At 39.3% G+C, this 16,556-nt stretch overlaps 2 protein-coding genes across 2 annotated transcripts in view; one reads left to right on the top strand and one right to left on the bottom strand.

The window, feature by feature from the left end:
• Positions 1-45: 45 nt before the first annotated feature.
• On the top strand, positions 46-2,540 carry acad8 (acyl-CoA dehydrogenase family, member 8). The gene is made up of 11 exons (XM_079563285.1): positions 46-173; positions 543-643; positions 718-887; positions 973-1,082; positions 1,154-1,230; positions 1,295-1,432; positions 1,541-1,676; positions 1,763-1,860; positions 1,952-2,104; positions 2,175-2,277; positions 2,357-2,540. The coding sequence occupies exons 1-11, from the start codon at positions 56-58 to the stop codon at positions 2,410-2,412; spliced, it is 1,260 nt and encodes a 419-aa protein (XP_079419411.1). The 5' UTR covers positions 46-55; the 3' UTR covers positions 2,413-2,540.
• Positions 2,541-3,244: 704 nt separating this feature from the next.
• Positions 3,245-16,556, bottom strand: part of esamb (endothelial cell adhesion molecule b) — a 29,053-nt gene continuing 15,741 nt past the window's right edge. The window contains exons 2-7 of the mRNA XM_079555054.1: positions 12,476-12,621; positions 11,786-11,984; positions 10,980-11,135; positions 5,278-5,400; positions 5,066-5,195; positions 3,245-4,536 (exon numbers count right to left, since the gene is read on the bottom strand). Coding sequence (XP_079411180.1) covers positions 4,074-4,536; positions 5,066-5,195; positions 5,278-5,400; positions 10,980-11,135; positions 11,786-11,984; positions 12,476-12,621 — 1,217 coding nt within the window. The 3' untranslated portion in view covers positions 3,245-4,073. The remainder of the gene's footprint in view (positions 4,537-5,065; positions 5,196-5,277; positions 5,401-10,979; positions 11,136-11,785; positions 11,985-12,475; positions 12,622-16,556) is intronic.

Raw genomic sequence — 16,556 nt, 5'->3', positions numbered from 1 at the left:
CGTGCCCCAGCGGCTGCGTGGTGACGTACCTCAGTGACGCAGTGTGAAGGTAAACATGGCAGCCTTGGCTCCCCTGGCAAGAGCAGTCAGATGGGGTTCTAACATCTGCAAGAGCCACCGTCTCATTTTGAACAGATGCGGACCTACCAGAGGAATAGCTTCAAGCATTGACCGTAAGTGTTGCAAAAAAAACAAACCAAAAAAAGGTTAAGTGACGGCATTACGAAATACAAAGCTAAGCTACTATGTTACAAAACGGTCACTGCACAGCTTCACTGGCTTTAGATAACGTAGCAATTTGTGATTAATGATCCGCGCGTGTCCACATTTTGAATTTTAATAGAAAGTTATCATGTGATCACGTTACATGCACTTGCTTCTGGTCCAGGCTGTGTCCTCCAGACCCTACACCCCTTTGTTTCACGCCGACCCCTACAGTCTATGGTTGAGATTTGTAAAATAATGTCGAAAGTGCTGACAAGAAATTGCAATTCTACAAAGATTCATTATTATCTCTGATCGTTGGGTTTGTTTCCTCACAGCTTCTCATGGACTCACAGATGAGCAGAAGGAGTTTCAAAAAGTGGCTTTTGACTTTGCAGCCAATGAAATGGCACCACACATGGCAGAATGGGACCAAAAGGTTAGGGTTCGTTTGGTTCATGTTTGGCCCTTGTCACAAATAAATAATCAAGTGTTTGATTTGATCTCTTGAAGGAAATCTTTCCGGTGGAGACTATGAGAAAAGCTGCACAGTTGGGCTTTGGTGGCATTTATGTTCAGCCTGAGGTCGGTGGATCTGGACTTTCCCGACTTGACACATCCATTATTTTTGAGGCTTTGTCCACAGGATGTGTCAGCACTACGGCTTACATCAGTATTCACAAGTACTAAGCAAATACATGACGGCTATAACTTATTATGCATAATTTACAGTACTTCTTTATTAACACATTTTGTTTATTTATTTAGTATGTGTGCATGGATGATAGACACATTTGGTAACGATGAACAAAGAGAAAAGTTTTGTCCTGACCTCTGTCTAATGGAGAAATTTGCCTCTTATTGTCTGACAGAACCAGGTTTGTTGTAATGATGTCAAAAATTCAAAATGAGAATAACACCTTGATCACACTTGAGATGTGTGTCTTAGGTAGCGGCAGTGATGCCGCATCCCTCCTGACAAGTGCACAGAAAAATGGAGACCACTACATCCTGAATGGCTCCAAGGTATAAGTTCAAGGACAGTTGCATTTGAGATGTCATGCCAGTTATTATTTTTATCCTTTTGCAGGCCTTCATCAGTGGAGGAGGAGATACAGATGTTTATGTTGTGATGTGCAGAACAGGTGGCAAAGGACCCAAGGGGATTTCGTGTCTAGTGGTGGAAAAGGGAACCCCAGGTCTTTGCTTTGGCAAAAAGGAACGTAAGGTAAAGATGTTGCTCATTCTAATCACTACTCCACTGGAATATTTACATAACGCCACTAGATGGCACCAGTAGGTGTGTTTGAGTTAATCTGCTGACTGTGCTCTGCAGGTGGGCTGGAACTCGCAGCCAACTAGGGCAGTAATATTTGAGGACTGTGCGGTTCCTGTGTCGAACCGGCTCGGGGAAGAAGGGCAGGGCTTTAATATTGCCATGAAAGGCCTGAATGGTGGTAGAATTAATATTGGTGAGCAAAATCTATGTCCTCTTTATAACACTATCTTCTCGAGCTGAAATTAAAATCACGCTACATGTTTCAATCATATTTCATAGCATCTTGTTCCCTTGGAGCTGCACATGCATCACTGCTTTTAGCAAGAGACCACCTGTCAGTTCGCAAGCAGTTTGGAGAAACACTGTCCAACAATCAGGTACATGGCTTTTAATAATAATAAAAAAAGATTTGTCGATTAACCCACTGTTTATGCAAATCTCATCAGTGTGTCTGTTATCTGGGTCTAGTATCTACAGTTCAAACTGGCAGAAATGGCGACCAGACTCATAGCATCTCGACTAATGGTTCGAGAGGCTGCAAAAGCTCTCCAGGAGGGACGGTCCGATGCTGTTTCTCTGTGTTCAATGGCCAAACTCTTTGCGACTGATGAATGCTTTTCTGTGAGTCTAACTTACTACTTCATATTCCCTCTTGGCTTTTCTGAGGTGTTATTAATGTCCACTTTGGCAGATCTGTAACCAGGCCCTTCAGATGTATGGTGGGTATGGTTACCTTAAGGACTATCCCGTTCAGCAGTTTGTCCGTGACATTAGAGTACACCAAATCCTGGAGGGTGAGTTTTACAGTCACATGTAACTCTGTTGTCTTCTCAAAGCAACCCTGTATGTAAATTCCCCTTCTTTTTTTTTTAGGTACAAATGAAGTCATGAGGATGATTATTTCGAGAAATCTTTTGTCAGAATCTTGATTTATTTGAGGCATTTTTCCTGATGTGTCTTGCTGTACTTTATTTTTCTTTTCAACGGTTTTCTCTGTGGACATTAAAACATATTAAAATGTTTAGATTATGACCTATGCAGTAAAAACATAACTGCTTTTAAAGAAAAAAGCCACAGTTTTAACATACTGAGATATATTCTTACCTTAGCTTAGGCGAGTTGATATATACCTGTCTGGTCTTTGTGCGTGTGCTCAGTCACGCAAATGTTGTGAGCGTTTAGCCTCTCCCAGCAAAGATATATCCCTAAACTGGGAGGACGTTAGAAGCGACCAAGCTGTTAGACATTTTCCCTATACAGTTATGTGAAGTGTTACATGATCCAAGTCTAATTGCACAAAAGTAAACGTGTTGATTTTCTAAATAGATAAAAAGGGGCACTATATTGTGAGGCGTAATGACACCTGGAGTACTTCGACTTCTGCGCAGTGATATCGTCAAAGTGACTGAGCGCACGCACAAAGACCAGACAGGTATACATCAACTCGTCTAGGCTAAGGTAAGAACGTATCTCAGTATGGAAAAACGGTGGCTTTTTCCTTTAAACAAGAGCAAAATGTTAACCAAACCAACTCAGTTAAAAAAAAAAAATCATGCTCATGTGGGTGAACAGTTACTGTCGACACTATTGGCTGCAAACTGAATCAATCTTTCTTATGTATTGTAAGAAACTCCTTAAGTTGCCTTTTAGAACTTATCATAGTTACTGTTAGTGGATACACTTGGTTAGAGAGGTTTTTTGGTTTGTATTATCGTACTTTGTTGCTCCAAGTGTAAGAATGGGTTATTTTAACAATTGCTTGTTTTTATTTAGTTCATTGTACATGTGGTGCAATATTAACAAATCCTGTAAACTTTTTTTGTTCAAATATAGACTTTATTTAAAAAACATAAAGAAAACAAGAAAAACAACAAAGCTGCGTCAGTAGTGTGCTACATGTTATCTTCATGTGACAAAAATAATGTATTTCCTCACCAGACAAACCATCAACACACATTGGTGAATGTAAAGAAAAACACTCTGTCAGAATGACTCACCGTGATTATCTGAAAACATACCAACAACCTGCGAAGTCATACTCTAAAACCATAAGACTGTAACATCAATTCCATCTACCAGACAAATGAAATATACACTGTATGTATTCCCAAAAAAGTAAAATCATTTAAATTTGGACTGAGTTTAAAATAAAGCAGGTGTCCCATTTGGTGAATAACCTGGATAGTGTTCAGTCCAGAGGGCCTGAGAATATTTGACTGACACAGCGTAACCTGACCTCCATTAGAAAAATACTTGGCTCAAAACTACTAAATTAAATTGTCCTCCCCTGATCGTTACATTATTCTTACTTGTATGTATTGTGTTACCAAAAGTTACGTAACTATGGTTCACATTGTAAAGCTACTGAAAGCCATTTGGAAAATATTCCTCTAGAATAAAATTGCCGAATATAAAAAGAAACCAAATGAAAGCACAGTTTGAAGAGTTAGTCGCTGAAAGTTGTTTGTTCAAATGCACAAAGTGTAATTTCCTCCCAATCCATCTTCACTAAAAAGGTGCTTTCCATTTAAAGGCATTTGTTTACTGTTTAGCCACTGTCCTTTTGCCTCAGTGGACATGCTACAGCAAGTTACACCAGTGACCCAGCCTGGCTTTGAGCAGGCACCATCACAGCCACTGCTCCCATCCGCGTCAGGGTGGAGGAGCTCACCTGAGGAGACACTGCGACCGGGGGTGGGACTTGAGGTTGTGCACCATTTGGCCTTGCAGGGGCACCGTTTCCTGGACTACGCATGTACGGAGGAGCACCATTTGCAGTGGGAGGTGGTTTAGGTTTCCGTGAAGCAGTTCCTCCGATGTTGTAACCTGGAAGTCCCTGTAAGGTGTTCGCCTCCCCCGGCCGAAGCTGGTAAGCGTGTATGACAGAGCAACTGTCCAAAGCCGGGGTTGGGGAGTAGGGGTAGTGAAAGTTCGGAGGGTCTCGTGGTCTTGGGCTGGTGGCTATAGACGACAGAGTGCCATTTTTAGACATGATGTCGGATCCTGTGGTGCTCTTAGCCCAAGACACTCGCTTTGGTGCCTGGGCGTCCTCCCTGAACAAGAAAAAAAAAGTCACAATCAAATGTCCACAAAATAGGCCAACGGCAGTGGGACTTCAATAGAAATTATATAAAATAATAATGCATTGTGCAACGTTTTACGTAGGAAAAAAAAACAAATTATTTATTAGTGTGTATTTGACCTTGTAGTGACTCTGTGGCGGTATGTGTGCTTAGCATGACGCCTTTATTTGCCATGAGAGATGCTGCAGGATCAATTGTTCTTGGAGTTTCTAGTAGGTTTTCACTGCTGACAGACCCTCTCACCATAAAACCTACAGAACAACTGATCCTGGAAGGTTATAGAAGCCACCGTTATCGTAAGTGATAGCGCAGTGCAAACCACATATACAGCCGCTGGGTCGCATAAAGGTGACACACAAATACCACGTTTCTCTTTTAACATAACAAGTTCCAGTGTGACTTTGAGAAGATTGACCAATAACACAGAGCAACTTTTATTTGAATTATTCATTAAGTGGGGGTGGCTTTTCAAATACAATAAGATCAAAGGCAGTCATACTTGATCTCATTGGCCGTCTCTTCTTCAGGGTCCTCTCTTCTTCTCAGTAGAAATATGAGAAACAGCACCATGGCGACGAGTCCCAGGATGGAACCCAGTGTGGCTGCAGCAATCATCCCAGCATTTGAGGCTTGGAAAACCCACAACACGTATTAATAGATTTGAATTCAAGCTTGCAATAAAAGGAAATATTATATTTTGTAAATACTTACAGGTGACAACCTCCAGATTTATCGAGCAGGTCTCTGAACCGGCCGTGTTGCTGGCTCGGCAAACGTACTTCCCTGACACGCTTTTGGTGAGGTTAGTCAGGCGGAGGGTGCCCTGTCTCTCATCTAGCAAAAAGGCATAATTATTACAAAAATATAGTTATTGGAATATTCTTGTCAGTTATTGAATATACTTTTTTTCTTCCCACATTGTAGCTGCTTTCAACACAAATCAATCCCCTTCTTAACCATCACAACTCTTCAGCGCCGCCTTCACTTTCAGCCGCAGTGTAAAGCTTTCTATACACTTTCCTTTGATGCTTTCTCCCTCCAGAGGTCATGACACGGACAAATGTGTTTGCCCATCACTGTGGTTTACGTATTACCATGCAACACAATCAATTCCTCTCCGCACTTCTTAAACGTGATTTGTTGCAACACAGATTGCAGAGAAATAAACAAGCTTTATTACAGAGACTTATCTCCACAAATCCTCCGCAATCCAATTTCAGATAGCACATTGCAATATGGTTTCATCTGGTGTCATTTTGCTTTCATGGGGACAAGGGAAATAGCTGGTCGGGCGGCACAATTAATCGTAATCGAATCAAAATTGGAATCTGAATGGTTGCTATAAGCAAATCGCCAAATCTTTAGCAAACAACAAAATATCTGGCTTTCATGTTGCACAAAAGCTGCTAACTTTATAGCGCCAATAGTTCAAACCTGTTCAGAAACCCATGTGATTCATGTATTAGTTTAGCTATCCCTCTTTCAAATATTAATGCTCCAAAGCACAGTGAACTGATTTTATAATATAAACCACAAATCAAATTGTTATCCGAATTATTGGCTCCAAAATTGACAATTCGACGTTTTTCCAAAATTAAGCAACAATACATCAAAACTATGATGTATTGAAAAACTGGTGTCCAATTTACCTTCTAACATGGTCGTCTAGTGAATATACAGAAGCAGACAATATTAATACTGCTAGATCCAGACTAAAAGTTAAACAAATCACATAAGATATGAAAAAAATAAAAAAAATAACCCCACACAGCTGTGTTCATCCCGAAGTCTGCGGTCCTACTGTGTACTCTGGGATCTGAGTTTTGTTTGTACCATCTGCTGCTGCTTCGGGACCAAGATTAAGCCACACAAGCCACACACACACAAATATAATAATGAAACTATTGCTAGGGCTGCTCAAAATCACAATTCCAGTGGTAGAGAAAGTTTGCAAATGTTTAGGTAACACAATGTCCTCTTGGGGAACAAAACCCCAGCGGTCTTTGAGCTTATGTATGAAACCTGAAAACTCTCTGGAGAATAGACCTCTTGTATTAGTTTAGCAGTTCATTAGGCAGTTGTCTCTCAAATGCGGATTCTCCTGTACTTGTTTAAAATGATCAGTGCACTGTGAATTATATTTCCATTCTAAAGCACAAAGAGGTTTTTTCCAAAATTGTTCAGCTCTATAATTGTGCAAATACATATATTAGAAATCCATTAAAGTCTCATCAATAAATTGATTAAGAATGTGGCATCCCTGTTGTTTTTTACTAACCAAGTGATAACTATGTAATAGCCGGGCTTAAAAACCAGCTGTGAGAAACCAAACCCACTTTTGTCGGATTAGCGGCACGTCAGCTGACCGCGAGCTTGGAGTGAGTTCAAGCCCCACAGTGATGGGCCGGAAGGCGCTGACGCGGTTGAGGTGCCGAGGCAGAGCATTACTCAAATGATGCTGCCATTACTGCAAGGTCAATGAGCGGCATTTGACAAGCCAGGAGACCTCCCACGTGATGGATGTAAATAAGCTCGATTTCCACACATGCAGCAGGCCGCTCCATGCATGGCCGTTAATACTGAACGGAAATACAGAGGTGACCAGTGGTGGAAAGTAACAAAGTAAAAGATGCAAATAATAGGTACTTTTACTTTACTTAAATACATTTTATGATGAATACTTTTTATTTTTACTTCACTACATTTTAGAGCCTGTATCTGTATCTTCTACTCGACTACATTTTTAAATTGGGTAAACCCTTAAAAACACCTTTCAAAAACTGTGTCAGGGCGTTAGTTTGAAGCCTCAAGGTTCAGAAAATATGCAGAAGTTTGAAATTAAATTTTTAATGTGTTTTATTATTTATTTATTAAGTGTTTTGAAAAATTGTGATTATAATGTAAGTCTGTGGAGCCATCTTAGTGACTTTGCGACAGAAAGTTGGCAAAGAAAGTTCAAATATTTAAAAAGTTGCATTATTTTTTATATGTATGACAAGAGGAGAGGTAAAAAAAAAAAAAAGTTTTCAAAAATATTGTTCCTTCATTTTTTTAATAGCTGACAAGCACATTTTTGTGTGGAAGCTCCTACAACACTAGTGTTATACTAAAATTGCCACAACATAAACACATTTTAAACAAATCCGTCGGGTCATATTTCACAGACATCAGGCCACATCAGCCAGACCAGAAATGTCTTTAATTTCTCATTTTGTATTTGAAATTTCAAAAGTATAAATTTGTTTGTGTTTTTGGAACACACGCTGTAGCAACTTTGAGTCTGATAGTTGGCAATGAAAGGGTTAAAACATTATGAAAGTAATATTAGTTTTATATGTATGGAAAGAGGAGAGTCAGACCTTCAAAATAAAATAAAAAGTAAAAAGAAATATTGTTCCTTCATGGAGCTGTCTAAAGTTCCAAGCACATTTTTGTGTCGAGGCACCCTTAACGTGAGTATTTTTTTTATGAGTGTTTACATTAGGATAAAAATCCAAATAATTTAAAATTACCAAAAATGTGCTTGGGTGTAATTAAGGGTTAAAAGTATTTTATTTTCAAAGTGACCTCTCTACGATGAACTGGTTTAGTCCCAGTATCACTTTTTAGGTTCGTTTTGACAGACACTAGGGTTAGAGATGTTAAAGATCTTTTACCTTTACATGTTTCAGCCGCCATCTGCAGGCCGTCATCAGAAGTATCTGATGACGTAGTAGAAGTAGTGGTTTAGTCCCAATTTAGATTCAGTTTAGCGGTTTACTCCTGTTTAGATCTGGTTTAGACCTGGTTTAGTTCCTGTTTTTGACGTGAAAATCTACTTTTGATTTACTCGTTTAGACCTGGTTTGAGTCAAATTATTTAAAAAATCCTGCACATTAGACTCTTAAATACTTGTACTTTTTATTTGTAAAGTACATTTTACAATGCATACCTTTATACTTTTACTTAAGTAAACATTTTATCAGATACTAATTCTGGCCGAAGTAACACAGTTTTAGTGACAGTGCAGGATTTTAGAAGCAGTTGTGGTCTGGGCTCATTCTACACATTAGGACATTATTGGAACATGTAGGGGGAGGAAAATACTTAATTTAACATTTTTAAATTCCGTATAGTCCCTTTAAGTACATTTTTGGTCCTGTATCTGCACTTTTACTAAGTAAGAATATTGAGTATTTCTTCCACCCCTGGAGGTGACTGTAATGAACGACACTCTTGACACTATAATGTTAAGTGACCATTCAGCTGATAAAAAATACACTTTGTTAAACATGATAATATGAAATAAACAAACAAAAAGAAATCTGTCAAGAAATTAAAAAAACACTAAATATCTCAACATCAGTTTTGCTTTATGCATTAAATGTTACAATACAACGGAATAAACAGCACTCTCTACAAATGTAAATACATGATAGTATAATAAAAAGTATTAAAAATGAACACATTTTTCAAGATGTTGCTTTTAAAGTGTAAAGCATTTTAATCCCAACAAGAAATAAATGCCCAAAACAACAACAACAAAATTATGAATGAACAATTGAAGAGAAGTAACTACAGGTCAAAAACAGTCAATGAACAAGGAAAAACTCACCCCTGTATAATTTAATAAATTCATCTCTTTTTTTCCCTCTTGGTAGTAAGTGCTTGTGTTGTTTAGTCAAGCCTGTTAAATGTATTGTAGACAGAGGGTTGCATCAAGAAGGCCTAATATATATTACAGCAATTATTGAGAGTAAAGTTATTTTGCTTTTTTTCTGACTATGCAGTAAAACAATGTTATCCCCATATAATGCGGACATTTAGGTTTAGGTCTTTTACTTACTTTTCACCTTTTCTTTTACAGATGACAAAATGAACTTAATTGCTGGGTTGAGTTTTTCCTTTACAACACTTCTAAAGGTTCTCGACTAATCGGCTGTGACTATTAGGGTTGTCAGGGTCCACAGGTACAGCTGACGGACAGTGGGGAGATCATATGAGTGAAAGCCCTTACCAATGTAACCAAGGACAAGCAATGGCTGGGGACAGGATCTCCACTCTGGGTTTGTACAGAACGAAAAATGACATAGTGAAGGCGATGAGTGAATGCAATGGTGGATGAGAGAGAAGCACTTATGGTTTTTTAGATGTCTGATCAAGTAATGACATGGTGCTTCTTAGAATGGGCACCAGGGTCAGGAGGAGGGAACTCACTGTGAGTGAGAGAAAAAGCCCAAACTGTCCTGACATTTTACCAACCATTTACTGTACAGTGTCATCACGCTTGCCATTTATGGAAATAGTCTATTTGTTTCCATTAACTTTCTATTCTATACATTGGTTATGTTACTGTATAGCCTATATCTTTTGCAATTCATTCTTTTTTTTTTTTTTTTACAGCCCATATACTACTCAATAATGATCCAGAGGAATGCCATGAGCAGATAAAGAAGCAGTGCTGCTGCTAACAGAGAGCAGAGATCTCCGCCCAGAGCACAATCAGAGAGAGTAGTTTTCCTGATACAAGACATGGGACTTTTATGCCTTAAACTGATTGAGGCAAGAGGTCAAAAAAGTCAAGCCAATACTAAACCAATCACTGTAAATCCTACTGTTCAGGAACAGATGGTGTTTTCTATACTGTCTCACTGGATACAGAAATCATCGCAAAATAATGTGATATTGATAGAGAAAAGCAATGATAGGTATATTTTTTCCCTTGATGCAATATTTCAAAAGGCAGGGGGGGGGGGGTATTATCACGATATCTAATGAACTAAATACTTGCATTATGTTATATTGTATGCATTTGGCATTTAATTAAATGTATTAAGTGCAATGGCTTTTGTTTGAGCCTTCAATTCAGGGTTTAATTTCAGTGTCTATACCTCTCATTTGACTTTCATGTCTACCAGTAAGCAGCAGTCTATGGTCTGAGTCAATCTGTAAAGAGGATTTAGCATTACATGGCAGGACGATGCAGAATCAAAGCGCGCAGTTGAAGCGGTCAAAGCTGCTGTGTGACCCCGTGGGCGCAGATGAGGGTTCATCTGCTTTAGGTCAAAGGGTACTATGTCGTCAATTGACTGTGGAAGAATAACACACGCACTGATCTTTTAATGATTGTATACCACTGAGTAAATGACTTTTCAACACAATGTAGAGATCAGGGTAAACAGACAAACATTCCCTCTAGTCCCCGTAACCTAGTGAATCCAAGAACCTATAGTATAGTAGTATTATGATGTTTGTACATATATATACATATACATACAAAATAGCATATAAAATGTTCACAATGCCATAATTTGTGAATCTTTTTACACTCATAGTATTGCTGGTATTTTTTAAAAAAGAGTTGTTTTTTGTATAGTTCACATACAAAACTAGTAGGCTGGAATAAGGTCAACTAAAATGTCGAGTGAACCTACTTTGCATTGGTGAGAAGAAGACCTCAGACAAGGGAGCAGCCTTGGTCCACTTGTACTGAGGAGCGGGCTTCCCCTGGCTGGACGTGCAGCGCAGAGTCACATTTCCCTTCACCACTGGGTTCCCTGTCATGGTGCAGACAGGTGGCGATGGAGGGACTGTGGGCAGACACAGACACGTCAACAGACTGTGCTTTTGACAGGTGCAGGTGCATGTGAGCTGTACATAATCTAGGGCTGAAAGTGAGCAGTGGTCATAGAACCCACTCTTACTTCTACCCGCTTCTTGAAGTTAACAGCAAACATACAAAGTGTCCAGCAGTAAAGTTCACCTAAAAGTGACAGTGAGTTAGATTTAGAAAGCAACAAGGGAATGCCTGCTGCTTAAGACAAACGTCTGGAGTGATTCGTAATATGACAGACAGAGGCTGTTTTACTGTAGTGCCTCACTGAGCAGCTATGCATTTAAAGTGCTTTCTAAGAAACCTGCCAGCACACACAATAAACACAAACCTATGTGTTCATTATTTTCATACAAGGTATATGCGGCTGTCTGTACTATCATGTTGAAGATTGAAGTGAGTAAAACACATAGCAGCAGCATACACTGTCATATGGACATGCAGCAGGATGCAGCTCTCACGCTGACAGACAGCTCTGTCTGATGCAAGGAGCAAAAAAATGGTAACCTTGTTTGAATCTCTGATTAAGCGCTATCTGTTTACAATATGTATTTACTAACACGTCCATGTAACCACCCGGTCACTGCACTCTAACCTTTGAAACATTTCCGATGCTGTCGTCCTTACCTTTGACATTTAGGGTGAGCTCTCCTATGAGAACATCTTCCGGGACGATGACTGAGCAGACGTATCGCCCGCTGTCTGATTCCTGGGTGTTGTTGATGTAGATGGAGAGGTTTGCTGAGGGCATCTCCGTGCTGAAGCCCACTCTTTTAGTGAACACATTTTTGCCATAACCCACCTCACCTGAGCTATAATGAATTAGCTGCAATGTAGAACATAAAGAGGAGTGAATATTTTTCTTCAAATAAAAATTAATCATAATAATGTTAACAAGTTCCAAACTCATGATCTCCTTATGCAAAATAAGATATGTAGGCCTAGACAATTACTATAACATAAATAATGTCATAGAAACATGAAATAATCATGTTTCTAAAACTGTACATAATACATATCAACCAATAATCAATAAAATACTTATACAGACGGTGGTATAAGATTGTCAGTTCAAGACGAGCTCATCCACAGGGTGAAAGATTATATCAACCACGCTTACACAATGTGACAGCAGCACATATGTGCAGCGACACCAAGAACAGTGTTGGCAGATAAGTCATCAGCTGAATCTTTTTGGCCACAATATTTCTGATCTTTTTTACGATTATCAAACAGGAGAAAAAAATGTAATCATCCCTTTTAAACAAAAGATCAAAGCTGTATTTGATTGTTTATACTATGTTAAGAAGCTCTCACCGAAGTGGTCTGGTTGTTGGCAAAGGTCCAGAGGACAACGTTTTTACTGATGTCAGAGCTGGGGCTGTACCAGGCCTGTAGCGTAACCTTCTGACCCTTCACCGCCTCGATCTTTCTAGAAGGGATCTCCACGCCGTGTGTGTCACCTGAAACACAATTAAACATGATTTTCAAAGATGAGTACAATAAAAAGCACTTATATGCAGTTATTCTTTTCAAAGTCAGGTGTAGCGCAACAGGGTGATATGTTTGAACTGCTGTTTTGCCACTAAATATAAACATTACACAGAGAAATTACATATGTGTGCCATAGTCAATGTAGACACAGTTCTGAAGCCATCATCTGCACTGGGTTGCAGCACAAAAGCAACCCAGAACAGATTGCGGTATAAAAACCTTTGTCTGCATTGGAAATCTCCTGTGACTGAGAGACACAGATTCAACAGATTAAATCATATCTCATAAATACAGATGAGGACAGATAATGGGATGATATGGTGGTAAAAATAAATAAAAGCAAACAATAAAACTCACAAGGCGCCCCGTCACCGGAGCTGCCCAGCTGAAGTTGAATCAGCTGGTCTCCGCAGCCTGTCTCTGGCGGCAGCTCCAGTTTGAACCTAGCTCCAAACCTATCCCAAATAAAAATGGCAACTAAAGCCACTGCAGTAAATCCTTTAGCAAAGTGCAAAACTTAGTCATGGAAATGCTCAACTGGATAAAGCCAGAGAGCGCAGATGATTAGATGGGGATGTGGAGAGAGAGCAGTCGAAATGACTGATACTCAGCCGAGTTCTCCACATCTGTTCACTCAGACACGCCTTCCTTCTTTTCAGACCAAAAAAAAAAACATGTCCCACCAGAGTTTGCCGATTGGCTGTGGCACCGGGACAGGACACAGAGTACTGTGTGAGTGGCATAGAAATTATACATGCATGAACAGCCCAGCAGACACGGAGCTTATAGATTATATAGATTACATAGAATTGAAGCTGTCTGTAGACCCGCCATGTGGTTCTGGGACAGTGCAAAGTCATCCAGAATGAGCTCCGTAATCCTTTAACGATCTGAGGCCCAATCCTGTCACCTCACGTGAGCACGAGGTGCAGCAAGACATGGATATGATGTAATACGTGGTCAGTGGGTCATCATCAAAACAGCATTTAAACTACCACTCCACACGCAGGCATGACTTCACTTTTAATCCTCTGTGTCATCATGATCATGCCCGGCTGATGTACGGTTCTCACAGTCTGAAGTTTATTTCAGCTGATTCAAACTGTGTTAGAGACAAGTATATGTTCAGATGAAAAGGAATATGTCATAAAAAATAACGTCTAATCTAAAATTATTGTTTTTTCTGTGTTGAATTCTCTCAAGCATGCCGGATTAACCTGTGGATATGTAGAGTTGACCCTAACTGACCCTAAGAAGCATTAGAAGAAAATGCAGCACATCAAATCATGCAGCCTTGATTCCAGCCCTCTCTTTGCAATGCTAAGCCATGTCCTGGACAAGCACCACCAGATTAATATGTGTGTATCGGTTTGTTGAGATTGTCTGTCTGTTTTTCTTCAAATAGGTTTCTGGATCAGGTCGTATGTCTTCAGATATAATTTGTTCTTCAACAGAGAAATGCACAATATTTGTGTAACAATGAACACAATTTGACTGTTTAGGACCTGATAAAAGAGGTGAGACATTTACTACTACTTTGAACACTGTGTACAAATGTACAGAATGTCATAGGATAAAAGACGTGTTCACCTTTATGTGAATGGACGCTGATATTGAGTGTTATCATGCCCTAGTCACTGCAGACGCTGCTTCTAAGAACAGGTTTATCCTCAGAATTATGTCATTCAATTGTTTATTAAATGAAGAAAATCTGCACTAATCTGTCCCTGTCTCCATCTGTGGTGTGTGTGTGTCTTAGCCCACAGATAACAGTTTGACATTTGGATCTAGTCAAACAAAATCCTCCTCAGAAAAAGTCAGGAAGGGCTGCCAATAACAAGGATAAAGACATGATAGCATACAGCTTGTGCAAACTCTGTCCTAATTACACCGTGCCTTAGGCGTTCAGGCCTGCCACACTGTATATCTACTAATTGGATTCTTCTCTTTTAAAAACAATGTTTTGTTTGTCTTCAGGGCATCCTGGATATGAGCTATTGTTCAAGAGTTAACTGTCCAATTAACACAGCCCTGTGTAATCACATGAAACCCTCAGTGTTAGCACTATCTCTCCTACTGACTCGTTGTGACCCACAGGGGGCAGCACATCCAAAGGAAGCGACTTGAAACAGAGCATCCGTGTTTAATAATAAAAATAATGCATGGTTTTATATAGCGCTGTTCCGGACACTCAAAGATGCTTTACATTGCATTATTCATTCACTCCATACCCGGTGGTGGTAAGCTACTATTGTAGCCACCGCTGCCCTGGGGTAGACTGATGGAAGCGAGGCAACCAGTCTGCGCCATCGGCCCCTCCGACCACCACCAACCACTCACTCACACAAAGTGTTCAGTAATAATATGAGTCTTAAACTTGTGTGTTACTAAAGACAAACACCAAGTACTAAATGATACATGTTTGTGCTCTTCTGTAGAAGATATATGTAAAGAAACTATATTCTTCTCTTCAAGCCGAGGTGAGGACCAAACAGTTTGCAGGGTATAAAGACTGCCCTGTCCTAGTCTGTGTGCCCCCCCCCCCCCCCCCCCCTGTTAAATCTCCCAGGAGCACTTGGGCTGGTGAATATTAAGTCATCCTGCTGCTACCGTGAAATCTCCTGCTCTACCTCCTCCTGTGAGTCTTCACTTGACTCTTAAACCATACTCTATCAGTTTGTTAATCATGCCACACGCTGCAAATGTCCTAAAAGCTTTGACATGAAAGTAGATCAACTCATTCCTGTGGGAAAAGTATTTTCCACAATACGTGAGGGACCTCTTGGCCAGTACAATATGAGAATATTGAATATTTTTATATTATACCAAACCATTTCTACATGGTACATTCAATTCAAAGTAAACAGAAATCTAAGCATATTTTACATATCAAATTGTGTACAATTCTTGCCAAAAAAAAAAGACATTTTAAGTTACCATTCCTTTTCATTGTAACCCGTGATAGCAAAAACAAAAAGTATGGAATGAATGAAAGACTAATTTTGTTATATATTGTCATTTCTATAAATATTTTGTCAACTATACAATATTGCAATAACAATATTGGATATACAGTCCAGCCCAAGTTCACTATGTACATTTGGGATAAGATGGAACTTAATTAGCAATTTAGCAACAATAAAAACTGCAATGCATTGATATCTTTAGTGTGTGATCATGTAATGTAGCATCTAGTACTGTATTTGTAATGTATAGTGTAGAAACCAGAAACAGGAGTAGAAAATCACCGTACACTCTTTACACATCTCGTCAGCTACAAACGTGCTTTCTACCTTGTCTTGATTACCTTGTCTCTGTCAAAAAGAAAGAAATAAAAGAGAAATATTTCACTCTCGCCCTCTCAAGAGAAACCTTATAAAGATGTGCACTGTTAAATCATGTAGCCCGACTTTAGAAGATATGTGAGCCAGCTTCATAGCTGCTGTACTTGAATCTTCTTCTAATCAACATCACACACTCTTATTGCAGATGTCGAAAAATATATTTTCATATCATGATGAACTCGTGCACTGGTTCAAGAAAAGAACAAAATAATCTGAAGAAGGCCTCAGGGCCAAAAAGTCATAATTAAAATGTTGTTTTTTGACACAATAGGAGTGTGTGATATTTTTTTTTTTAAATTTGAGAGTTTTTGCCTATTTATATGTCCATGGCGTTGCCTCTTCATCTGCACCTCGAGAGAGTTCATGGTCAGCGTTACTTTTCTTTTTTTTACTTCTTAAATCTTGTATCAACAAACTGTCCCCAGAGGTTCAGCCATGAAACACACTGTACATTCATTTATTATTTATATTTTTGACTCCTCCACAAACGGTTCCTTTGGATAAACTGTGCATGTGACCTTTATTTTGAAATGAGTGCTTTGAAACTGCATGTGTGCCTT

The sequence above is a fragment of the Gobius niger genome (genome assembly GCF_951799975.1).
Source record: "Gobius niger genome assembly, chromosome: 1".
Lineage (NCBI taxonomy): Eukaryota > Metazoa > Chordata > Actinopteri > Gobiiformes > Gobiidae > Gobius > Gobius niger.
This window is presented reverse-complemented; position numbering and strand designations above follow the sequence as displayed.

What these genes read in the sequence shown, in the direction of transcription:
- acad8 (XM_079563285.1), top strand. Translation starts at nt 56, where the DNA reads ATGGCAGCCTTGGCTCCCCTGGCAAGAGCAGTCAGATGGGGTTCTAAC. An exon ending in CGACTGATGAATGCTTTTCT is followed by an intron (nt 2,105 to 2,174) that starts GTGAGTCTAACT and finishes CCACTTTGGCAG; the next exon opens with ATCTGTAACCAGGCCCTTCA. An exon ending in AGTACACCAAATCCTGGAGG is followed by an intron (nt 2,278 to 2,356) that starts GTGAGTTTTACA and finishes TTTTTTTTTTAG; the next exon opens with GTACAAATGAAGTCATGAGG.